Here is a 26,741-nt window from a genome sequence, read left to right on the forward strand (position 1 = left end):
TTGAGTAAATAGGAAATGGTTTGCGTGTTGCTTAGCTTACTAAGTAACAGTAATGTCTGTTTCTTAACTAGATTTACAGAATACAACAGTGTAAGGAATTTCAAAGGGGTGTGTGTGGATATATGTGTCATTAAACTAGGCAGAGGTCAGTAAACATGACTATTCTTGCACTTTGGGTAAGCTGCATTGCAGTGTTATAGCACCAAACTAGCTTACGTCAAGTTTATACATGGGCATGCTTTCAGTATCTTTTGGCAGTAGAAACTTTTATTTTTAAAGTAATACTTTATCTTGTAGGACCGTTTACCTCTTGCTGTGGTAGGTAGTAATACGATCATTGAAGTCAATGGCAAGAGAGTTAGAGGAAGACAGTACCCATGGGGTGTTGCAGAAGGTAAGGCTTTCTTGTGATTGTTTTATCTATTTAAAACTTATTAGACATTAGTCTGTTTTTGAAATGTTTTAAATGCTTAATTTGGTCTGGAAATTTATTGAATATACCATTTTGTTATTCTGACAGTCGTGGAACAAGGTAAAGGTTCAGCAACATGTAACTTTGCAAGCAGATTCCTGTTGAAGCCTCACTGAGGAATTGTAAAACCTGTAGTAACTTACTGTAGTTAATGATGAGGCTTAGATTACAACTATTTGCTAGCATTCTTATTTTAATTTTCTTCATATAAAAACTATGTATTTCTTAAATTCTTCTTTCTAGAGTATTCACATTATAAATGTTAATTTGATCAGCTTGACTAGCATAAATTCAATTTAAAAACTCAGATGTTTTGGAAAAAAACCACAAACTCTTCCAGAAACTTTGAGTTTTAATTGCTGGGGTGTAGCAACTGGTAATGAATTGAATACTTTTGATGGTTTTTTTGGTTTTTTTTTTTTTTTTTTTTTTTTTAATTCATTTAAAATTTGCTTTTTACTGTTATAAAAGCTTGAAGCTAAGTGCATGTTCTTCTGGCAATCATTGCTTGTGCTTTAATGCTGTTCACTTATTTCAGATGGCACATGGCATGGCTTGCACCATGCTGTGTAGTGAAACAATCACTATCAAGCTGTTTTTTCATGATCATTGGACTTTTTCCTTGTAGTATGTGTGTATTGAATAAAGAGAAGATTATTTTTTTTCTCGCTATTTCTGCCTTCCGAGGGGAATGGACTATAAATTTGATGCAGTGTAAAATAGACAAAAAAAACCCCAACCAACAAGCACTGTATGCACCAAAACTTTAAAGAGAAATGCTGTAGCACTTTGAAGTGTGTGTCTGGCAGGAAATGAGGTTTGGCAGAAAATAAAAACCAGCTGCACCAGAGAGGATCAAGCTTTATTTAAGGCTTTTGCATTAGCATTTGAAGATGTACAAAATGGTGTTGCTTTTCTTTATTTTAAAACAAACTTCATAAATGTTTCATGCTCATGTGATTGTACAACTTCTGGAAGGGAAGAACTAACCTAACTAAAAGGAACCTCTTTAAGTGGCTTTGAGTCTGTCAACTAAGGACAGAACACTTGGACATGATGCTTTTTTGGGAGTATGACTTCATGTACTATCTGAGTGGAACTTACCAGTTTGTGTAAAACCATGGAACAAAATAATGCAGGAGTGCAGATACAAGATGAACACACAAAGAGGCTACGCGCTTCATTTTTCTGCAGGATTCACTGAAATTACTTGAGTTATTTTAATTCCTTCATCCTGTTTTTCTTCCTCCTTCCCATGAAAATGTCCATCTCTACTTCAGGAGCACATTGGAACCTGCCTTGTGCCTTTCTTTTTTGTGCGCTAAGAGCTTTGTGTGTTGCCTTCTCTGTCTGCATGCCAGAGAGTTCTGGGGTGTGCATTTTTCTGCAGTGTTGTTTCATTCCCTATCAGGGAAATGCCACTCACAGCATCAGCCTCTTCTACAGTAATGGGATGATAGGCACAGTGGAATAGGTGGCATCTAATGACAGCTGCCAATGCTCTGTTTTGGTCCGTAGGCAGGTGCATCAAATTAAATATACAACCTTCCTTTGCTTAGTTAATAAAGAACTCAATCCACATTAAAATTAAAATGAAGACTTTTGCAACTCGTTTGGTGGGGCAGGAAGAAATAGATTGCATTAAGTCAGTCTTCTAAAGGTTTTAGATATAGCTGGATCCAGACTCTGATGTCTTTAGTGTCTGATCCTTAATTATACAACTGTGCTGGCAGGGCCTCCAAAGGATCATAAAGTTAGTTAAATTGGCAAAACTGTGTTTCTGTTGTGGTACCTTATTCTGCTGTACTGACTTGGAGTACAGTTTGCCAGTATGGCTTAGGGGAGCACAGGAACTTTGCTGGTAAGATATATTGATAGAGTTATATTGTTAATGCTTTCCTACTGTTAACATACATACTGTTTGAGTAAGGAAAGACTGGAAGTAATCTGTTGTTGGAATGAACGTAGGAGATGGGTGACATCTAAAAGCCTTGCCTCTGTGTGAGGCACATATTTTGGTTGGTACCTCCACAAAAATTTACCTCTCTTTGCAGTTGAAAATGGTGAACACTGTGACTTCACAATTCTGAGGAACATGTTGATAAGGTAACTAACTCACAGGTAACATTAAGTTTTCTAGTATGCCTGAGAGATTGGAAAGTCACATATTGGAGAAAAAAGGATTTGAGCTAGTGAGTTCATATTAATCCCCATATTTTTCATTGTAAACAGTATCTTACACTTTATGATACCTTGTTTAACCACATATTTAGCAAGCAGTGGTGGTGGTGATGATTTTTTTAAATAGTTCTCTTTACTTTCTGATTACTTGTTCTCGAAAATTATGATAAACCATAGGAACCCGAGTTGTCTGCTAGTGCTGATGTGTACTTAGTTGTAGGCATTTTTTTTAAATTTTCAGCGCTGCAGTTGTCTAAAGCAAGACTGCCTGTGCTTCGTTGTGTTAGGTGCCGAGTCCTGCACTCACAGCAGTTCAGTAAGTGACGTCTGCTGTAACAACTGTTAGTTTGATTATTAAGCTTTGTTTTTCTCTAGGCTGATGATGGAAAATTATTAAAGGAAGCTAATGTAAAGTTCAAGACTAAGATACAAACATTTAGCTTTTGCAGCCTTAAAAGATAGAAACTAGGAAGTTTTGGCTTGTTGGTTGTTTCTTGCCTGACATGCTTTGGCACACCTACTACAGTAGTAATACGCAGTTCTCATAGCTGTTCTCCAAAACTTGCAAGTTTATCCACAGAATTCAAAGTTTCTAAAGATTGGTCCTGTAAGTTAATGTTTGAAATACTGCAAACTTGAGATAGTTCAGTGCAAAATAATCTGTTATTTCTGGGACTCTGCTGTCAAGACAGCTCTAATTTAAATGGAAGAATGACAACATTGTGGGGAATGGGACATTAATGGGGGGATATAATTTAATTAAGTCAATCTGCAGTATGAACATGGACTGATTTTTCAGATAGTATTTTGTATTTGTGCACTAAGATGCTAAATTACACTTATTGACAGAACTCATATGCAGGACCTGAAGGATGTCACTAACAATGTACATTATGAGAACTACAGAAGCAGAAAACTGGCAGCTGTTACATACAATGGTGTTGACAACAACAAAAATAAAGGGCAGCTAACAAAGTAAGTTCTTGTTAAGGTTGTATTGCACTTTAATCTTTTTGCTCTGGTTTTTGGTTGATGGTTGGTTTTGTGTGTGTGTGTGGTGGGATTTTTCGTTTGGTTTTTTTTTTGGGGGTGGGGTGGCTTTGTATTTATCGTCCAATCAGTTGCCTCTTCACTGTGTTCTGGTCTGAAAACTGTATACCTCTTGTTTATTTATGATTTGTTTTTTTCTGTTTCACTGAGGTTTACACTAGTTTAACTGAACATGTTAAATAACTGGGTTTTAGTTAGATTCAGTTCTGAAGAGAATCCTTACATTTACTATTTCTGTTTGAGTTTTATTTCACTGGTACTTATTGCAAAGTTTTTGCGCATTAGTGTTTCTATTTTGGTTTATATACTACTTTTGGGATTATTGGTTCTTTTGGCATGAATGCTCAATATTCAGTGTCAGGGATGTTTTTGAGAAGAATGGGTTAATATTTGTTTAGAAACTGAAAATCCAGACCTGCTACTGTCATCTTTGAAATGCTGCCCTGGCTACTTCTATGGTTGCTTATCATGGCAGGCAAATTATTGCACCATCTTTATCTTTTGTGAGAGGAGAGTTGCAATGCAGGGCTTTTTGGTTTTTGTTGGTGGTTTGTTTTTGTTTGGTTTTTTTTTTGTAACCCTAATATGTAGTTTTCATTATCTCTGACAGCAAGTTGTTTGTCAATCTGATGAAGTTATTGGAAGATTTAAAAGTAGGCTCTATTGTATTCTGCATTGTATAATGCTATTTGAGAATAGCTATGCTCTTAAATTTAAGTATTTTTCCTGCTCTGCATGTATCAACTGTATCAACAATAATTAGTGATTAAATAATTATCAATTAGTGATAGTCTTATTTCTTTTATTTGTACTATATTTAAATACAGATTTCCTCAACCAAAATATAGGGTACTATTCTGTTCAGCTAATGATATGCCAAATTACAGCTGTTCTTCCTGAAAAAGATCCCTGAAATTAGATGGAAATATCTGCTATTCCCATCCATATGACAGCTACAAAGCCATTTTTCACTAAAGGAGTGTCTATTCTACACTATCTTAATGCTTTGAAAGTGGCTGTGAGGGAATGATTTAAGTGGACGTGATTTTTTTTTCATCAAGTGTGAGCCTACACAAGACTTCCCTGCTCAGCATTGACAAAAAATGTAACAGTGTATGTCAGTTATATCAACTCTTCAAAAGTGTACTTAAATTTAGGTAAAGTTTGTAGTGAGGTCAAGTCTTAAAAAGAATAGTTTTCAAATATGTGTATCCATAACACAGTGGTTACTTCTTCTCGCTGCCCTGTTTCCTGCCATCATATTATCCCTGACTCGCATCTCAAGGCTTCTGAATGCATATAGCAAGTATGTTAGAAATACTTCTCAAGCTACACTTGTCCTCATATTACTACAGTGTTGATGGTAGGGAGAGGAGGAGTTTTAAGAACTAAAATTACTAAATGAGGTAGTCACTGTGAAAAAATTGCGGTGAAGGGGCATGGAAGGTAGTTTGCACATTTGAGAACAAAGTGGTGCAGGTGGGCACATGAGAGCAGAAAATGTGCTTGAGCGCAAGAACTTGAGCCATCTTTCTCTTTGCTGAGGTGATGGCGTACTAATAGTAGCGCAGAACAGAAAATTCTGCATTTCCTCCAGGACTTCTAACTTGCTATTTCTTTTTACTGTACTATTATTTGCTATTACTGTACTGAAAAGTGAAACTTTTTCATTGTAATTTTGGATATCAGAGGAAGTTGTATAGATTTTATTTTTTGTGTTGTTTATTGCTATTTTTTAATACCTTTCCAAGCCTGAGCATGTTTTCCTTAGATTTTGAAAAATCTTAATTTTAGTGATAATACTTTCACCATTTTGTTTTGTGCCTGCTTAGATTTCTGTTAGTCTGCACCTACAAACTTAGTCTGTTACTTAATCCAAGTAAGGACTGGTTATTCTGCATTCTTCTTAAAAAGAATAATGCAGTAATTTTTTTTTTAACATTATTTTTCATTCCCATATTGCAAACATAACAAGATGTACTTTTGTATAAATGCATCTACCAGAAGGTTTCAAACCTCTTTTTGTGTCCTTCGTTCTCCCACTCGTCCCAGTCAGTTGCTGATAGCATCGCTGAGATTTCCTTTTTAGCTAGAATTTACAGTAAGAGCGTCTGGAATTACTCTGCTTTCTGAAACATGCTTACTTTTGCATCTCCTGCCATCTCAGATCACTGTACTGTCCCACCCGAATACTTCTAGGTAAACATGCCTTTTGGAATAATTTTTTCTGTAAGAAATCTGTCGCTCAGAACACTGCAGTACTGCAGCTTGGAGGTGAATAAATACAACTGGCACTCTTAGCTATCAGGTTTTCTTTTTTTCAAAAATAAAAATAAATTATCGCAGTTTGTGTGATTCAGCCATGGCGAAAGATGAAAGATGGCAAAATGTATTGCAACCTTGTAAGAAATACTTTGAATGTTTTCCTTAGAGTTTGTTCCTCCATACATAGGATGACTTAATAAGTAAATAAATAAAATTTTTGAATGCATGTACTGGTTATGAAGCAGTTGATGCTATTCTTGTCTTGTTACCTTATCCATATGTTGAGTTGCAGCATTTTTTTTTAACCTTTAACATGCTTTTTTGGCTGCAATGTGTTTTCGTAGTTTTGAATCTAGCATAGTTGAAGCAGCATAGAAGGAATTTTCCTAATAACTATGTGTCTTCCTGGAAATTAATTGAAAGAAGGAGGAACAGTATTAACAGTTTATCTGTGCATCCCCTTAGGAATTTTATGCTTGCCTGCTTACCTTTTGTAAGAAGTGTCTGTCTCTCAAAATGGAGCGACATTTGACTTTGTCCTTTGGAAATTTGATTCTTTCACAGGAGACAGATCCTCTATCTCTATATGAGAATGGAGACGTGCTCTGATGGTATCTGGTAGTATTACAAGCATACTGTTAAACACAAATACAACCTCTGGCTCTGGAAACTCCTAAGCTGCTGTTCTTTTGTAAGCTGGGAGGGTAGACTTAAGAGGAGATGTACATGCAGTGGTTCTTGCACTTTTCCAAAAGTATCTCCTACTGGCAGCTGTTGGAGACTGGACTGACCTTTTGTACCTTTAAAACAGCTGTATTTTTATGATCTTAGCAGGTCTTTGTTTTTCATGCAACTTGTTAACATATTTCTTTGAACAAGAATGCAAACGTGAAAACAAATAGAAGTATGTGCTACAAGTTTTAATAGTGCTTTGCAGATGAATTGAAGCAGTTTCTTCTATCTAGTTGATAATTTTCTTTCTGATTTGTCTCCTTTGATTCAGTGAAACTCTAATTGTCTGTTCTACGAGTAACTTGTTGACCTAAGAGCAATCCAAAGCATGTATTTTCCATGATTATGTAGCTTTTTGGTATTTTAGTGTCTGATTTCTTCAAATTTCAATATCATCCCAACCATTAAAAAAATAAAATAAAACGTCAAGGGTAATCTGCACATGTATGGATAACTTGTCTCTTCAAACTATGTGGTAATTGTAATTTCAGACGTGTACTACATGACGTGAGAAAATTGTCATTTGCTCTGAAATTTAAAATATCTAATTTGAGAAATCTTTTCAGTTTGCTGTATGAAGCTGCTATCTTCAACGAGTTTAAAAGTAAAACCTTATTTTACTGAAAGCCATATTGTACACTGCAAAGATAAGCCTTACCCATCTACTGATCTGTTCAATAACCTGTCACACAGGGTAACAAAATACACAATGCATAGGTCCTTTTAACTGCCTAGCTTACACTACTTCAACTGCCTTCGCCTACATTCTTAGCGAATTCTGTGAAATGGTTCTAATGTTAAGCCCATCTTACTGTATGGTGAGGCTTAATACCAGAATCTTCTTTTCAGACTTCCCCCCCCCTCCCCCCTAGAATTAGTGAAGTGCTAACACAAGGCATGCTGGGGTTAAGCATCATGCTCTGGGGAGGTGACCCTGCAGCCCAGCCTTCTTCAGAGCTGAGCTCAGCTCAGCCGCCCGTGAGACCTCTGCTGGCCTTTGAAGACAAGTGCTCCTTTTGTAGCACAAGAGCATTTGGGGGTTTTTAATACAATGTGCTTTACTAGGTGACAATTTTTAAATGAACGGATAAGCCTCCATATGGCATCGGTTTCCGAAAACTTGTTTAGAGCAAGTGGTTGTTCGTGTCACTTAAAATACTTAAAATCGCTTTAAAAGAATGCGTATTCTAGGGAAGCTATTCCTGAAAGTATCTGCACATCAAACCTGCATTAATATTTACATGGTGTAGTGATTTACTAACTGAATTTGAAATAAATATAACAAGCTTTAACTAACAGTCTTTCCTTTTACTGTGAAAAATTTGCTTTTGGGGGAGCACAAAATTAGCTTTAGGAATCTATTAATAATGAATTTACTTTTTTAATTATTACATTTTGGTTTTGTGGTTTTATTTAAGCATGCTAAGCTAAGCCTCTGTATTTTTTGTTTTTTAGATTTGACACAGTTGAAGGCATGTAAGTGGTCATTTAAATTTTTCCAAAAAACTTAAAGACAAAAATTTTATAAACACAAAAAGGGTTTCACTGTTTAATGTTTCAAATTTAAAACAGTTTCCTGTTATCCTGCTCTTGGCACTGTTTTGTTTTTGTTTTTGTTTTTTTTTTTTCCCCCTAGCAGGTTTGGTTTTTGTTCTAAAGCTCTGCTAATGTAAACTTTAGGAATTTATAAATACTTTCAGTGACAAATATCTCTGTAAAAACGCATCTTCTGTAGAAACTTTTTGGCTAAGCCTCAAGACAAATTTGGTTAAATTTCAACAATAAGTAGAAGTGCATAAATTATGAAATTCCCCCAGTTTCTCTCCGTAGCTCCATCATCTTTACATAGATGCTTATAAAGAATTAGTGGAATTTTCATCCTTATCTGTAAATTTACAACTCTTCATTGGATTGGGGAATTAGTTACTTTAATCTTTTCTGACCATGGTTTTATCTTATTAGTGGCTCGCAGAGGTTCCACTTTGTGCATATCTAGAATAATTTTTAATTTTTGCAGATTAATTTAGAGGACTGTTTTAACATACATCCTGTTAAATTAGCTAAATGTTTTACATCTTTGTTTAGTGGTTTGGTTTTTTTCCTTCAGCTCTTTTTTTTGTTCAAGTCCCTTGTATAGTTTTATCCTGAAACATAGGATGATGTGCTTTTACCCACATCATGTATTTAAGACCTAACAAAACCAGTTGTAACCTCTGTTGTAAAGCTCTCAGCTGTAAATGCTCACTTGTTAGTTTATCAGATTTTCTGTGCAGACTGATTTTTACCACTTTCTCAAATACATCTCGCATGACATCCCCATTAGATTATTAGGTTGTCAGTAGATGGGATGTTTCTGCTCCCCTTTTGAGCCTGTAGAAACTGCAGCAATGATTCCTCAGTATTCAGATCTACTTCCTAGGTTAATTTTCGAAGAGCAGATACATTTGAGAACTTCTAAAAGGTAACAACAAGAAAATAGTCTCGTTTTCGCAGCTGGTTAGCTTCCACAAGTACTGCTACTCACCTCTTCTTTCATTTTCTTATTTTTGTGTATTATTGTACTTTACCTGTGTTTAACCTTTTTTTTTTTTTTTTTTTTTTTTTTCCCCTTGACAAAAGTTGCTAGCAGTCAGCCTTTTGAAGGGCTAAAGTAAACATTAGGCTGAGGCTCAGTTTCAGTATATTATACAGCATTTTACTCACCACTCCAAGCTTTGCAACTGTTAGTTTGGATTAATTTTTTTTTTTTTTTTTTTTTTTAAATAGAAATGCCATTTTCTTCCTCCTTGCCCTCCACCAATTGTCACCCTTAAAATACTGGTATTTGAGGAAAAAGTTCATATGGCCTTGACTTAATGTGACGTTGATTACTTTCACTGTATGATTAGTTGGTAAAAATGGGCAAGCAGGAAGGATAAAATGAGCCATTAATAGTCAAACCAGATCTTAACTATGATATATAACCTCCATTCCTTTAAGAATCAGTGGCAAATTCTGAATCAAAATAGACGTTGCTAATTATGTTTCAGTCATCACTGAAAGTTAGTCAATTCTTTTCTCCTTTTAGAATGCTTTTCCTGCATGATTTGAATCAGAACAGGGTTTTTTTTGTTTGGGTTTTTTTGGTTATTTTGTTTGGGGCGCTTTTGTTTGTTTTTTAAGAAATTAAAACAAAAATATTATTTTTGATAGGGCTTAGGCTTGCCACCTCTATTTTACAATTTACTGGTCTGAGTGACTTTTGCATACACTACAGTAGATAGCCTTTGCTGGTTGATTGTAACAGTTCCAAATATATTCAGTTCTTCATTTTTACCAACACAATAGTTAAAACTTTGTCATTTAAGCTGTACATAATCAAAACTTTAAAAAGAGGCCAGTGATTTGTTTTGATTGCTCTTTATTGAACAGCAGAAAAGTCTCACAAGACTCTTATGTAGCAATCATCACTAGATCAAAATCATCCTGATTTATTGGATATTTAATATGAAACTTGCTATTTAAAACTTGTATCACCATAACATTGATAGCAGGCTTATACAGCTTTAAAGATTCAGTAGAATCCAGGAAAGTAGTTACCATAAAGTGTATAGAAAAATTAAAAATAACGTACATTGTTTTTATACATCAAGTTTATTAATAGCTTTCTAAATGGAAATATTCCAACTAACACTTTCATGAAATCCTGATGTTTAGTTGCCCGAACCTTTTTTTGCAAAGTTGCTATCTCTTCAAAAGTATCACCACAACGTTCAACACAGTTGTAATGTTAACTTACTCTTGGGCTCACTTTGAACAGTGAATATTTAGAGAGGAAATGGGGCTTTTGTCTGCAGTGCTCTTAAAACTTTTATTATGTCCATTCATTTTTCTATATATTTGAACGGGAAAGAAAAAGACGCCTGAAGATCACTTGGAAGATGCTGATTTTTTTTGTTTTAACTTTGGTTTCCTCTCTTCCCATGACCAGGTTCTGCTAAAGATAGAAAGTCAAGAATTTCTGTTAACCTAAATGTAATGTAATTCAATTGTGGGGGAGGAAAAGATATTGTATGAAATGTCTTTTTGAAGAAAGCTTAACTAAACAGTTAATATAATAATGCAAATTGAATTTAAGCTAGCAGTGCATACAGCAATGTTATTTATCTTATAATGCTTCAGCATTTTTACCTTGTTTTTTACAGATACCCTAATGTAACAGACAGGAAAAAAAGTTCTTATTAGCTAACTTCTTCTTCTGGATTTATGGCAGGAGCCCGTTGGCACAGATGGAGGAGGAAAGGAGGGAGCACGTAGCCAAAATGAAAAAAATGGAAATGGAAATGGAACAGGTGTTTGAGATGAAAGTCAAAGAAAAAGTTCAGAAACTGAAGGACTCTGAAGCCGAGGTACTCAAAATGTCTTAAACCTTAATATGCTTGAGGCAGAACAAGTGTAGGGATGGCTCTTTTTGCCAAGACTTTGCAACATAACCTCTGTCTAGGAATTGATTCCATAGTTAGATTTTATGTTTAAAGACAACTCAGTTATTCTTTCTCAACTTGTTGTCTTTGCTGAAATGGTATAAGCCCAAACTTAGTTTTAATGTTCACATGCATTCTCTTTTTATTTTCACAGTCACAGTATGTTAAAATACTCCTTAACTTTATTTCTCACCTTCTTTCTCACCTTCTTTTTCTCCCTGTTCTTTGGAATATTTTATGCCTGTTTTCTTCCCTGTGCTTTAAAAAGTTCTTGAGATTTTCATGGTTTACATAAGCTAATGTAGTAACGATAACTTGCATTGCATATTAAAGCAGCAGTTCAGGAACTTGATATGATGTCTATAAGAAATCATCTAAATGAGAATTACTAGACTAAGGAAGAGGTAAGGATATGTTGTTGTCAGTGTTTTGGTGTCATTTGAACATACATAAATTTTAAGGATGTTTAATTTCTGTCACCTCCAGGTGAAGTCCTTCCAGTGAAACTGTTTTTTGTGGGCTTCAAGCAGCTCTTGAAGTGATCTTTTTAAGAGACTACTATAAAATGATGTTTAAGTAGAAAATTAATTTTAAGTTTTGAGAAGGCAGCTTCTCACAAGAAGCCTAATAGAGAAGTTCAAAACTGTCAAAGTTCCTAAAGAAAGTTTGGCTCCAAATTTGAGGGAAACTGAGGAGCCCTGGAAGGGTAGTTGAAATACTTGGCAGCCTAGGCATTGTAAGGAGCCAAGGCATACTGGATCAGAGGAAAAAATACATCAATCTAGATTTCCCACCCCCCATGCCCCCCCTTTTGGAGAAGTGAATGGATAAAGAGATAAATGCTAGGATACACCAGTCAGCAATTTGAGGATTGCAAAGCTAGATGTTTTATCTGGATCACAGTGTTTAATTAGTCACTGGATTTATTCTTCCTCAATTTCTGTCTCAAATCTTTTTGAACCCATTTACGCTTCTGGCCTCCACACTCTCCTTAAACAAAGGAAAGCCTGTCTTATTGCTTTTCATGTATTACCTCATGACTTCTGAGCGAGTGCATCCTGTGATACCAGTTTTTAAATGTTCGTGCAATTCATTCCTTTTTTTCTTCACAATTCATGACTTCGTAAACTTCTGTTGCATTTTTCTAAATGTAGAAAAGTAGGCAATAGACAGTGCCTGAGTATAAAGCATTTTAAAAATCTGTAAAAGGAAATACATTTTGAAAGGTTTGTGTGAGACAGACTTGCAAGAGAGTAAGGAAAGAGGGAGTTCTGTTTAACTCAATTAAAAAACATGTTACACAAAACAAAAGGAATCGCTTTTCCTGACAGTGTCTCCATTCTCAAAACACATTTGATTGTCAGTCTGTCCCATCAACTTGCAGGAGAGACTTCTTATACTATTCTGGCAGTGTAGGCAATTCACTTCAATAATACTAATTCATTTAATTAGTGAATAAATTAATCCACATAATGTTTTCCCAAATAGATCCTTAATATACTTAATACTATAGGATGAAATAAACGCTTGGGTTTTTTTCCCTACACACAAAGATGCTGCTAATTTATGCATTACTGATACTCAAATGCTCTGAAATTTGCTTCTTAACATTTGCATCAAATATCAAATGTTCTTGAATTTCCTTTTGTTTGCCATGTGTAGCTGCTTACAATCCCTATGTGTAACTCAGGCAGCATTTGGGGTGTTTCTTGTTAACTCTAAAATGAGGCTATGGGATTAATACCCTTTTTGTTTTCGTTATTGGCAATACCTATAACCTTTTGAGTTTTTGGCCTAAAAGTTACTTTCTCTGAAGAGAAAATATACTACTATATTTTCTTGCATTAGTATAATTGCTGATGTTTGTTACTACAGCTCCAAAAGTTGCTGTGTTTTCTGTGCTTACTGACTCTGCTCAAAAACGTTCTATAGCTTCAGCGACGCCACGAGCAGATGAAAAAGAATTTGGAGGCACAACACAAAGAATTAGAGGAAAAGCGTCGCCAGTTTGAAGATGAGAAAGCAAACTGGGAAGCTCAACAGCGTATTTTGGAACAACAGAATTCTTCCAGGTAAATTGGAGTCTTGTCCTGCAGTTCACAGTAAATGTTCCGTAGCTTTCTGCTAAAAGGCAATTTCTGTGGTAACAATGGTCAATGGTGGTTGACCACTATGGAAGTATCACTTAAAAGCCAAGAAAAATCTTGAACTGCTTTTAGTTACAAATGAGCATATGTCAGAAATATTGGAAAGATTATTAGCTTCTAAAGCAGAATTTAATCTCCATACATAATTAGTTCTATCTGAAAAAAATTATGTTTGTATTTGAAAGCTAGATTGCATCAGACTTCTGAGGGATGAAGAGTTAAAGCTTTGAGAATCAAAAGTATTTAATTCTCCTAGTCCTTGGAAGGGGAACTCTAGTGATAAATGCATTGCTTGACTTCATGTAGTATAAATACTGTGTACGTAATAAGTTTCATACATTGTATTTCAACCAGTAAAGCTTTATAAAATGCATATTTTAAAAGATGTACATTAGTAACTTTTTTAAAAATCAGACTATGTATGCATTATTTAACAAACTTTTTTTTTTAATATATCGTTTTAGAACCTTGGAAAAGAATAAGAAGAAAGGGAAGATATTTTAAAGGCATCATTTTGACCACCAGTTATGTATTAGTTGCCAATATGCCAGCCTGGACATCAGTGTTTGTTGGATCCGTTTGACCAATTTTGCACCAGTTGTATCCATAGTAATGGATTTAACAGCATGACAAATTTTTGTTAGTTTTGATGGAGAATGAGATGCCTTGAATTGTCTAGGGTGTTGTGTACTTGGAAAAATAACAGCTCTAAGTACCTTTTGTTTTCCTTTCCTGTTTTTTTAAAACATGTCATTTTAATGCAAAAGAAAACATTTTACTGTTGTACAATCATGTTCCGGTGGTTTGATGGTTTATAGGATATTAAAAAATGCAAGGACTCTAGACGGTTTTTGGTGAGGATAAATTGCCATAATATGATGCAAACAATGCTTCTCTATTATTATAATACAAGAATTCCATTCAGTGCAGCATATACAATAATGTAATTTAGTCTAACACAGTTGACGCTATTTTTGACACTTCCATTGTTTAAAAGTACACATGGAAAAACAAAAGTTGTAGGCTTACAGTGCACCTAAGCTTTTTATAACAACCCTTTTATGTTTTGGATTCTTTGAATATATGCTATTCTCATTTAGTAACTTCTTTAGCCAGAAGGATCTCATTACTGCTTCATTTTTTGTAATAACATTTAATTTAGATATTTTTCCATATATTGGCCCTCCTAAATAGAATATAGCTTCTTTCATATGGTAGGAACCAGTGAGTAAAACTTTCCTTTAACTCCCTTTTTACATTTTATGGTAAGTAGCAGGAAAACGCATTTATAGGTCGTTTCTAGACAAAATTGTGGAGTTAACTACCAACCTGTTTCTACCTGTGTGCAGTCTTTCTTTATTTTACTAGAAATGGGAATATGGCCTCAAGAAAAACATCACCATTTTGCATTTAGCTGTATTCATATACTGCATTCCTGTATTTTTGTTTGTATTGTAAAAAGTCACATAATAAACAATGTTGTGATGTAACATGCTGCTGTGTCAGAAACTTTAAAGTATTCCTCTGGTAAACGTTTGAACGTTCTCTCTTCCATCTGGACTTAATTGACCCATGTCTTTGATTTGTCCGAGGAATTAGTTTAAGGTATAGAAAGTGCCTATGCATTGTGGAATTGGTAGACAACCCGGTTTCCGTGGGGGTGCTCGGTATTGGCAGAAGGAAGGTCTGCCTTGCCCAGAAGAGGGCACCAAGTGCCCGCGCAGGCTGTGCTGTGTCCCGCCGGCTCCGGTTTTGGTAGTCACTTCGGCCTTCTTGCCAAGGTTTTTTGTGTATCTGGGGAGGTGGTTGTGTAACAACACGTTTGCAGCCTCCTCAGGTACTTCTGTTAGGCTCGTTGGCAAGGGTGAGGTTTTTTGTTTTGTCGACGTTTTTAGTTAATTGTGTTAGTTCTAGTAAATGTAATCGCCAGGAACTTGATATTTAAAATACAGCCTGTAAGTTGTTGAAAAATTGATGGGGACTTTTTATGTATGTCTTTGCTGTGAAACAATGAAGAATGTCTCATTTTTTGTAGATGTCCCATGTATTGTGCCTGCTCACTCCTGATTCCGTTCATTTTTCTTTTATGTGAATTATGCTTATCAGAAATATCATTTATTCAGCTAGCTTCCCAAAGAAATGAAAGCATTTTCACTCCTGATTCCGTTCATTTTTCTTTTATGTGAATTATGCTTATCAGAAATATCATTTATTCAGCTAGCTTCCCAAAGAAATGAAGACATTTTCAGTAGTCTGTATAAAGGCCTCCTTATAAATCATTTCAAATATACTGCCTGTCTCTTTTCAGAGAAGACACTAATTAACAGTAAGTGGACATAGCTTTCCCTTTCAAGTAAACAGAATTGCAAAATCTGATCTTTTAATACATCACAGAGGATGTACACTGCCTGCATCTGCCCCTCACCCCCTCAGGTTTCAGTTTAATTCAGTAAATTGAATAATGAGAAGAACAGGCAAGAGTTACCGTCTAGGACAGAAGCTGCAGATTCTGAATTGCTTTTAGGACTCATCAAAACTCGGGATATACTGTCTGTGGAAATGCTAGTGCTTTAGTGTTCCCATTTGCTCTGAAACAGAGATTTCATTTATCAGGAAAGTGGTTTTAATCATGCTTGTCTTCTTTCTCTCCATTCTTATTCTCTATCCTCCCACACACTTATTCAGGATAATCAGAAACTAGTGTAAGTTCTTGTTAGATCTTGTGTATGAGGGCACACAGATATTCTATAACATAGCATTTGTATTTGAGTGAAAATTTAGAGCATAGAGAAATCAAGTGTTCTAAACTCTCTTCTGACATGGAGCATTGTCCTTTTGGGAAGACTTTTGTTACCTCTTGTTTCTTAAGTGCTTTGGCTTTTTATGGTAAGTTTGGGCTGCACCAGAAGAGTATGAGTTTGCCAAAAATTAGAATTCTTTCAGACTTTCTGCACTCTCTAGTTGTGGGGGCTTTTTTAATTAAAAAAAAAAAAAATTAAATTGAGAATAGGAGGCATGAACCTGTGCAGCTTGCCATATAGTAGCTGTGTAGACAATAAAAAAATATGTAAGCTAAGGAGGTACTATGATAGAACCCAGGATTTTTTTTTCTTCCACTTGAATAAATCATAATTTCAGTGTGTTATTTCTGTGAAGTCAAAACTCATTTTACTTGCTGATAGATGGGTACTTAAATTTCCCTGTATTTGTGTCAAACTCAAAGAACGTGCAGCAGAGGTTTTGTGGTGTGTATGCTAGTTGATCAGAAACCTGTTGCATCCAGATGGCACTGGACAGTACTAGACTTGTCTCATTTCCCTTATGGTGTGCTGTGAAACATCACTTGCTCTACTGAGGCACAAAATAAGAGGTATTAAAGAGCAGTTCTGTCCATCTGCTGCATGTTTCTGTAACAGTAGTTGTTAGAATTAATATAGCCTAGTCTTTAGGCAGTCATGAGGCTGGAAATTTTGCTACTCTGTTTTAGAATGAAGGATCTCAATTCAGCTTAGGGTATGTTCTGTTAAAGAGGTAGTGAGGAAGGGAAAACAATCCTGGTCCTGTCAAAGATGGCACTGCACACAGTCCTGTGGAATGCGCAACCATACTAGCCCGTACATTTATAGGGGGGTGTGGGTATATTTATTTTTATAGAGAGATAGATAGGAAAATGCATCTCTTTTTATATATGAAAAACTGAATAAAGACTGCAAACTTGGGACTTTCTTCTGATGTAAAAGACATTCCCGTATTGGGTTGCTTATCTGGCTGACCACAATTCAGGTTTCAGCATCCTGAGTATCTGGATGCTAATATTGCTGCTTCCGGCATGAAATACAAAGTGCCAAGGTTTGGTGGAATGGTGTTGTAGTTCTGATTTTCACTGTGGTCTTCCTGTTCGATAGTCGGTGACCAGCTGATGCCCTTTCTGACTCCTCAAAAGGCCACGTGTTGGACCTCTTGAGTTGAGGTGACCTTGTCTCACCACAGTACTTGTGGTCTGGCTGCTCAAGCAATATCAAAACCATTCCTCAATTTGGCACCCCAGGGAGTGAGGCAATCTACATTTCCCTGTCATAATTTCCAGAGTAAGCATAAAGAAGGGATTCTAAATTGTTTGAGGATTGGTTTTGTCTTCATTGATTCAAGAAACCCCTCGATCTGATTTAAATAAATGGATTAAAATGTTAATGCTTTTAAAGGTTTCAATACAAATAAATTAATATAGAAGTCAGGAACTGGGCTGGATTACCAGTTCATGCTTTGGAAATAAGCAGAAAGTGTAGCTGAACTTGTGGAGCAAACCAGTATATTAAGGGTTCGCCTTCCTATCTGTGCAGTGTTGTCAAGCTTTGTTTGACTTTGGGTAGTGAGGGCAGGCTGTTTTGGGTGCCATGGGTAAAGATATGCTTTTCCCTGTGGGTTAGCTGCTGAGGTTGCTTTTGCATACAATTCTTGGGTTTCCTGCCAGCTTAACCTTAATGTTTACAAGCCTCCCTTAATGCAGTTTACATTTCTCCACTGCCAGCATCTCTGTTTCCTGACCTTACGCTGTTCAAGGCTCAGCAAAGGCAATTATTCCTTTCTCCACAACCCATGCCTGCCTCATCCCATGTTCTGTCAAGTATCCTGTTGGGTGGCTGGTGGGTTTGGTGGCCAGCCATCGCGATAGCCTGCCCCGACACCAGGATCTGCTGTGTCGTGCTTCCTGAAATGAGCTGCCTGTACCAACACTATCAGGAAAGGAGTGCTTCTGAAGCTTTGCACCTGTGTTGTGGTTTTGCCCACCCCGCCTTCCTGTTGCCACATGGTTATGGTTACTTCTCCTAGGAACTACTCAGCTGTTGTTCTTGGCAGCTTCCTTTGCTTCCAACTAGTCACAAGTGTTCATCTTTAGAAACGTGCACTATATCGTGGTAAAAATGGCAGAGGTTGTCTTCAGTGGGCGTGAATGGGATTCCTCCCCTGCACCTGGATCTAACCACCTGCTGATGCTGGAGCAAAGCACTGTTCCCATCATCTGGGTTTGTTGATACAGGTTGTTGGCCATCTTTGGCTAGGGACAGCAGTGAGGGAGCATAGTAAACAGAAGGTCTTTCCCTTCCCATGGTCACCAGGATACACAGCCGTGACACCGGAGAGTTTGATTCATTCATCAGGTACCCACAGCTGCCTGGGGCATCCCTGTGTGAGCAGGAGGGGATGCAGGAGAGCACCTGTGACTATGTCCCACCCCTGCAAGTGGGCTGGGATGCCAGGCAGTGCTGCTGCAGAGGCTGCAGGTGTGAATAATCCCTGTGTGCTGCACCCTGTTTTCTTCTAATGAGCTTTTAAAAGTGGATGATGGAGGGAACAGATTTTCGAGCAATATCATGAGAAGAAAACTGCTGACCTACATAGGAAAAACAAGTAGAAATCTTCATCCATTTCCCTTATGATTGGGAAGGCAGCTCTGGTTCTCTTTCTGTAATATATCACCTCTGCACTGTGATCCAGAGACGTCTCTGAGGCAGCCAAGATGTTTGCTTTGTGCAGCCAGAGCAATTTTTTAATGAAGGTGATCATCTTTCAGCTTGCCCTGGGATAGCTAGACCATATAAGTCAAGATAAAACTGCGGTTTTGCTTTATTAAAGGAATATTATTCTTCTGACTTGTCTGCCCTCCCCCCCTTAGTCTGGTAGCAATAATCTTCATGGAAGCTAATGAAAGAAAATGGAAAAAGCAGTCATGTTGCAGGGACCAAGGCAGATTTTTGTAGTTTATCAAGATTACTGACAAGCAAGAGGAATCCCCTTTCTGCTCTCAAGAGCTTCTCATTTAGATACCTTGAGAATAATTTGCTCCTCTCCTTTGGGAGCTGCTGAATCCCTTCTCCCCAGACTTGACTCATCCATATGGTTCTCACAAGGCTAGTGCGATGGTGAAGTTTTGAAATCTTTGCTGATTTGAACTTCACTTATGCCTGAGGAGAGGTTGTTAAAATTCAGAAACAATATGATATTGCCATCTTCTTGCCAGCAAAAGCTGCCCTGGTCTGTGGGCTTTAGCAAAGATTAACTGGAGCAGTGTGAGAACACCAGCACACCACTGGTTCCTCGCTAAGAGGAAAGCTTTACTTCGTTTGTGCCGAGTCAGAACTGTGCTGACAGCATTCAGGCTTCCACCTGGCTGGTAGAGGCCTCTGGGAACTTGGGAAAGTCACCTAAATTGTAGTTTTCTTCACTTTTCCATCTGAAAAAGAAATTCTGGTCTCCCTGCAGAAGAAAAAAATATCTTTCTTCCAGGGGCTGGAGGGCAGGGTCATGAGTCTTAGCAAAATGGAAGAAAGGGGTTTGGCCAGCTGCTGTGGCTAAGTGTCCTGCTACCTGGTACGGCGTGAGCTCCTCGCCTTCCCTCTCTGCTGCTGCTTTGGTGGTTTTAGACCCTGCATGGAGCTGATTCAAATCCCAGAAAACTAACCAAGAAAAGAAGTAAGTAGCAGTGTAATTTCATCCTGTTTGGAGACCTTTCAGAAAGTAGGTTCAGACTTTGCATCTCCATTCCTGTGCACCAAACCCTGGTGGGGTTTCTCCCCATCCATCCACGGATGGATGTAGCATAGTCACCATGTGCTTGTCCCCTCCCTGCCATGGCACTGCTCTGGCTGCTCAGCCCTGTCCCCAGCTCTGTCCTGCCATCCCCTGCCCAGCATCACCACCACATCTGCAGCTGAGGCTCTCTTCCAGATGGTTGTAATTAATAGATCCTTCCCCAGAGGCATTTCACTGGGGGGGAATAGCAATCCAGTGCTGCTCCTTCATCAGCTCTGCCTGCAGAGCAACCCGGGCTGGTTTTACTTCATTTCTCTCTGACTGCCAAGCCATGGTGTCACAGAAACATGGGCCTTTTTATTTAATCCTGTACAAAGAATGTACACTCAAGACTATGACCTAAATCTTGGAATTGCAAATAAGGGCAGCAGTTCAACACCTGTTCCTAGTCTGTTTAGGTTATGCACTTTTTACAGTGCTTTAAAAAGAATTTTAAAAGCCCATTCTCTCTTAAATTTGCTTTTGGGTGCCCAAGGTTTGGCCACACATGATCCTCATCGGCCCTGAAGATTTGTACCTTGTACTAAGAGGCACCAGGGAAGAAGTGGTAGCTGAGTGCCTACCTGGGCTCCTCTGAAGGCTTTGCAGGTGATGTTTGCTTGCTGTGATAGCCCACCTGATTTGCAAACCTGGTTACAGAGAAGAAACTGCAGAAAAGGGAGTGTTTCGTGGTCTGTTGTGTTTGCCAGCAGTACGGTGGAAGAGAAGTTGCTGACAGCTGAGTTATACAAGTGCAGAAAACCAGCTTTTAGTCCCTGGAACATGTAGTATTCTGCCCCCCTAACCCCCGACTCCAACCAGGCTTACTGGGCTGCAAAACAGTTCCAACCCCAGAAATGACCCAAGCCCCAGGGAAACTAATGTCTGCCTGTATTTAAGCAGCAGGTGGCAACATCCGCTGCCTTATGAAATTCAACTTACGCGTTCATGAAGGGTTTATTTTTCCTTCTGGTCAGGCTTTGTTTGCAGCCTCTGCCCTTCTCAGGAGCACCCTGTCAGTGCCTCTAGAGGAAAGTCTTCAGAAGCATAGTGGGGAAGCATCTTGAATTTAGTGCTATGGTTCCTGTTTAGAGAAGGTGGTTTTTTTTCCCTGTTGCTCAAATGGCTTTCACTGAGCATAACCTGAAGTGAGTCGGTGGTGTGTGAGGGCGTGCAGGAATGCCTCCACATGTACTGACAAACACTTTCCCTATGTGGTGGCTTTACTAGGTTTGGAAAAGATGCAGAAAAAAGCTTTCCCTGAATACAAGGATGTGTACGCGTGTGCATTTTAATGGCTTCTCAGTTGGGCAATTTAGAAAAACATCTCTGCTTTCCCATTCCCAGCATTTCGCTGCAGGGCAGCTTGGTGATCTCCAGGACTTTCCTCCTCCTCATCCTGCCCGTGTTTCCTTAGTCTCCTGCTTGCCTTCCCCATGCCCTGCTCCTCCAGCCCTGTCCTCTCCTCCTCCTGCTCCTACAGAGAGTGATGTGTCTGTGGGAAAAGACCCTATAGAGCTGCCTCCTCCCCACCCATCCTGCTCTTCTCCTCCACCTCCCTGTTGTCCCCTCTGCCATTCACCTCATCTCTTCCCACCATGCCTGCAAAAGCTCCTTGTACCAAGGTTTTTGTTGCTCTGCTGAGCAAGGGAATAATGAGGAGAAGCCATGTGGTAATTGCCATGCTGTGCAAGCAGCATTCAGCCCTCATGCACTCCTGTTCAAGGCTGTTCCCCATGCACTTCAGCTCTCCATGTGGTTTCTCCAGTCGTTGGATGCAGAGACTGCTCAGCTCTCCCATCTGAGACTGGCTCTGGTCTATAGGGAGAGGTGTCCCGATGCTGAGACGGGGCATAGCAGAGCTGTAATCCCATGCGTTTGGGATGCATCAGGTCGCAAACTGGGTATTCATCCTGAGTGAATTTTAAAACATGACTCTGTGTCATGTTGCCTTTAATGGTGCATCGAGTTTCTGGTTTAAAGGATGTTGCTGCTGCTGTTCTTTCTGGCTCCCACCACTAAATCTCAGCATCCTCCTGAAGTCTTGCATGGGCCTTAGTGGGTCGCAAGCAAAACACCTTAAATATGAATTCAGGCTTTACCTTGAAATATCCTGGCACCCCGCTGATGTCACAGCTGTTAGACCTGAGATACACTGGCTCCACCAGGCATGGCTCTCCGGCTTTTCTGCCATCCTTGGGACCACAAGCTCTTAGCTAGTCCACAGCCAGTAACTCGGGAGTCTTTTAACCTCAGCATCTGAAAAAACTGCTGTAAACTCATTGAGCCACTTCACTGTTTGTTTCTGTGTGCTTAATCTGCTTTTAAAGCCTAAAATTATGGCACTCCTGGCATAGGAGGAATACAGGCAAATACTGGCCCAGGGTCCAGACAGAGTTGTTTAATGGCATGGTTTCTAATTAGTCAAAGAGAATGCCAGTTAAATTCTTCTATGTGCTGCCTTCACCTTACATGTGTTGTTCTTCTGAGGTATATTCAGTCTCTACTGTCCAGCTCTTCCATGCCTCTGGCTAGCAAAAGCAAAATAGTCATGGGTATGAAGCACGAGGTGGCTGGTGATGTCCAAAAATGCAGTGATTTTTAAACAAACAAACAAACAAACAAAACACCCACCCCCCTCGACCAAATTCCCTTCTGTCTGTAGTGCAATTCTGTCTGGCACTTCCAGATTTCAAATCTGTGAGTAGCTGCTTATGGTGAAGAAGATGAGCTGCTGCATAGAATGGTGCAAAATCTGCATAGTGAGGTTGAGTTCTAAAAAAACAGAGAAAAATGTTCTGCAAAAAGATTCTGTAAAGTCATTTTGTTTGGGTCGTTGATGGATAATGTTGAGGGCCAGAAGTAAGGTCACATTGTTTTAAATGCAGAGGAACTACCAAAATAAGGAAGCCTATTATGGAGAAAGAAGCAGCCAGAAATTTAAGTCAGATCACAAGATTTTGGTACAACAAAAGATAATCTCTGTAGCTGTGCAGACAGTAAATGCTAGCCCAGAAACTCCTGGAGATTGTTGAAGAGGCACACATGACACTGATTTAAAAGATACTAAAATATTTCTGTCCATAAAGACAGAAGATGCCTGAAAGCCTGGGGGATTTCATTTGATATGGGTGAGGAGGCCAGTTTATTAAGTCACAAAGTGATTATAAGTAGTGGGGTTCATTATGGGCACTGGCAATAGGCATGCTTTCACCTTCTATTTCATCTCCTGCTCTTGTCATGGTCATTGTTCTGGCATGTGATTCATACTGCTCTTTGACCAGTTTTCCATTAGCCTCAAACTCTTCCTTTTAAAATCTGGTCTTACCATTAACATTGTTTTTCCTAAATACCAGGTTTACATGTCTTCCTGTCTTTCCATCTACAAGGACAATCCCCACGTGAAGCTATGGAAATGCAGTTGCATGGAGAAAGCATTGCAAACAAACAGTCCCATTTACTTAGAAATTCAGTTTTCCATGACCAGGAGCTTAACACCTGCTCCTTCTGCTCAATGATTTCAGCTCCTCTGCCATGTGCTCTTCCTGCACCAGAATTTGTAATCCATAGTCCTGGCTGGATGTGGTAGTCCCATTTGGTGGGAGGCTGAAGGAGCTGGATCGAGTCTGGGCAGAGAATGTGACCCATGCACGTCTGCCTGAGCAGCCAGGCTGCATAGGCACCTGAGGGCGCAGAGAGGGCTGGCCACTGTCTTTGCAAAACTGCTGTCTGTCACCTTTGGAAGGTCCTAGAGATGAGGGGAGGTCCCAGCAACTCAAAAAAGGCAAATGGCACACCTGGCTTCAAGAAATGTTGGAAGGATCCTTATGCAATTCAGTGAGGACAAATGCCAAGTGCTACAAGTGGGAAGGATTAACTCCTGACAGTGATACTGGAGAGGGACTGGTGGGGAGCAGCTCTGCGGGAAAGGCCGGGGGGTGGTGGGACAGGAGCCGAGCGTGAGCCCCCAGCGTGCCCTGGCAGCGATGGGGACCTGCAGCATCCCACCCCTATGGGCAGGAGCATGGCCCGTAGGTCAAGGGAAGAGGTTATCTTCCTCTCCTTGGCACTCGTCAGACCACGTGTGGATACTGCGTCCCCCCAGTACCTGATGGATGTCAGTGAACTGCAGCGAGTTCAGGGGAGGCCCCAGGGTGGCTGTGCAGGTGCCCAGGAGGCTGTGCAGGCTCCGTCCCTGGAGGTTTTGCAGCCCAGCTGGATACAGCCCTGAGCATCCTGCTTTGAGTGGGAGGTTGGACCAGAGACCCCCTATGGTTCCTTCCCACCTGAATTATTCTACACCCCTTGGGTGGCTTCAGTGGCAGTGGAAAAGAAAAACCCCTGAACTAAACTGGTCTGAAATCCACAGCCATGTGGAGCACCCCAGACTGGTGAGAGCATCACAAAATGCCAAGAAGGGACCACCTGACAGCATTGCTGCTGCCCCTGTGTGCACTTAAAAGAAATAAAAACCCCACAGAAAATGTAATTGCCTTATAAAGGTATCTTGCGACTCAGAAATAAGGATTTTTAATGTTGCTTAAAGTGCTAATCAAGACCGATGTCTCCAAAACAGCAAGTTGTTCTGTATGTCTTTATTTAGTGAGCTTATGTAGAGATACTGTGTGCTTATACACAGGGTATAAAAAGCTGGCCCTGGTTTTGCACAGTGAACGGGAATGTGCCTCAGTAGCTGGCATCCCCACTGGCCATAGCCTCGTCCTGTGACTGAGATGTGTTTCCTGAGCTCCTGGGATAGCTCTCAGCCTTTTTGGATAATTGCCTCATTACTGGCAGTTTCTCCTGGTTTCCTGGGGGAGGTTTGCTCGCATTTGCTGCTTCAATTTCTCCCACGCCACTGCAATGCCTTGCAGGTGACCGACACAGCAGCCACCCCTGGGGAGGGCAATGCCCTCTGGGCAGTCCGGGGCCACGGCTGGGAGAGGAGCACAGGATGGGTGATCGCAGGGTCCCTCCCCTCCAGACCCCTGGAGCAGCCCCTGAGCCCCTTGGGTGGAAGGAGAGCACAGATGTTCAGACCCTCCTGCATCCACAAGCTGCATCTCGGGGTATTTACATCACGGCATCTGAGCGGCACTTGTGCTTAATTCCTGCGGAAAGACAGCTATGTTGCCAGATGTTACAACTCCAGTGACCTAATTCGGGATCTGGGGGCTGGCGCCTGCCATCCCTGCTGCACCTTCTGGCGTCCTGGAGCAGCAGCCACCGGAGGCAGGAGCTGGCTTTGGGCCTCTGCAGACCACCTTGTCCCCCGGTACCGCTGTGCCTGTTGGGTCTGTATGGGGCAGCGGTGCCCATATTTGCAGCTGGCAGCATCCCACCTGCTGTGTCAGCCGTGCTCCAGCCCCGGCTGAGCACTGGAGGACAGGCACACGACTTGGTTTTCATCGCGCTGAGCCGATTTGCTGCACGCCATGAAAGGATGGCATGCTGGGTTTTCATTGAGGGCTGCTTTCCCAGAGGAGGGATTTCTGTCAGGGATATTAACTCCCTGCTGGTTCAAGCTGAGTGCTTCAAGTGGCTTTCACTGTTGTCTTAAAAACAGAGATATCCTTATGAATATATCCCAAAGACTGAAAAGGTCCTTGTTCTCCAGCAAAATATGTCATCACCCATGCACCAAGAACCATCCTTCCTACCACAGCCTTGCTGGCATTTGGCTTCATCCAAAGGAGAGTCAGGAGGTTGCATCCTTTTCCTCCGGACCATCACTTTGTCAAAGAAGAGTTTGGGCTCACTGAAACCCCAGGGGATTTCACACACCTTGGATTTATTTTGATGCCTCTGAAGAAAGCCGATGAGTTACATCCCTCTGTTCCCGTGCACATCAGTCTGAATGGGCTGGTGGCCAACCTGGGCCAGGTGGCACCCACTGAGGAATAGGTGTGCAGGTGGACTTTCAGACTTGGCCTACTTACGGATGGCAAGAAGTTGATAAATAAGCTATGCATAAAGGGCTACTGATCTTTGCCCAAATTGCATCCGGGATCATCAGCTCAAGCTCTGAGGTGCTGCCAGCGTGCAGTGGGCAAGGGGAGGGCTGTCACCAGCACTGGAGTGAAGAAGTGCCGCTGGCTTTCAGGCTGACCTTCAGATGTCTCTTCTGACACCGAGCTGAACCAATGCATGGAATTTATGTCTCTGTCACATGCAAAATTACTTGTTGTAGTGAAAAGCTAAAGGCTCTGCTTCCTCTTAGCTCTTGTATGACTGCAATTTATTTCATTTTCTTGGGAGGAAAGGAGTGAACTATTGCTTTGGCCCAATCCCAGTCTCAACGATGTCTCTTCTGCCTGTGTGGGGAGCCAGCTGAAGGTAATTTTTCCTTCTGTACTAAGGCAGGGTACTGCTGCCACACGTCTCTCTTTCAGTTGCCCCCTTTTCTGTGTCACCAGAGCAAGTTACTTCAGACCAGATTTTCCAGGTCCAGAAAAGCTGGTGGATGAAAACAATCAGTGCGATTTTCACGAAAAGCTTGGCTAACTCAGGTCATGGATTGTCACTGGAAGGTGTAGGAGCTTCCACACATGCTCACCTGCCTTTTCCAGGCATACAAAACCCTGCTCACCCCTGAATATTGATGCCAGCATGCCAGGGATGCCCACGGAGATATTTCTGCATGAAAGCCAACTTGGACGAGGGAAATGCCTGTGAGGGTTCCAGTGGCTGTCTGGGAGGGATCAGTCCTGCAGAACCTCCCTCTGCAAGGCATGGTTTTCTCTGTCACCCAGGGGAGGGCAGCAGCATGGGGATGAGGAGGCTGGGTTCGGGTTGCTGTATGCAGCCAGAAGTCCATCCCCCTGTGTCTCATTCACTGTTTTTTGGCCAGCTCTGCATCTG

At 40.1% G+C, this 26,741-nt stretch overlaps 1 protein-coding gene across 3 annotated transcripts in view; it reads left to right on the forward strand.

Moving 5' to 3' along the window:
- Positions 1-14,800, forward strand: part of SEPTIN7 (septin 7) — an 83,214-nt gene extending 68,414 nt beyond the window's left edge. For 2 of the 3 annotated variants that reach the window (XM_030009038.1, XM_030009040.2), the window contains exons 9-15: positions 298-394; positions 2,527-2,578; positions 3,503-3,628; positions 8,156-8,176; positions 10,953-11,088; positions 13,096-13,235; positions 13,775-14,800. In XM_030009038.1, coding sequence (XP_029864898.1) covers positions 298-394; positions 2,527-2,578; positions 3,503-3,628; positions 8,156-8,176; positions 10,953-11,088; positions 13,096-13,235; positions 13,775-13,814 — 612 coding nt within the window. In that variant the 3' untranslated portion in view covers positions 13,815-14,800. The remainder of the gene's footprint in view (positions 1-297; positions 395-2,526; positions 2,579-3,502; positions 3,629-8,155; positions 8,177-10,952; positions 11,089-13,095; positions 13,236-13,774) is intronic. The other variant, XM_030009041.1, reaches the window with a different exon arrangement.
- Positions 14,801-26,741: the final 11,941 nt, after the last annotated feature.

This window comes from Aquila chrysaetos, chromosome 3, assembly GCF_900496995.4.
Source record: "Aquila chrysaetos chrysaetos chromosome 3, bAquChr1.4, whole genome shotgun sequence".
In the NCBI taxonomy this organism is placed as follows: Eukaryota; Metazoa; Chordata; class Aves; order Accipitriformes; family Accipitridae; genus Aquila; species Aquila chrysaetos.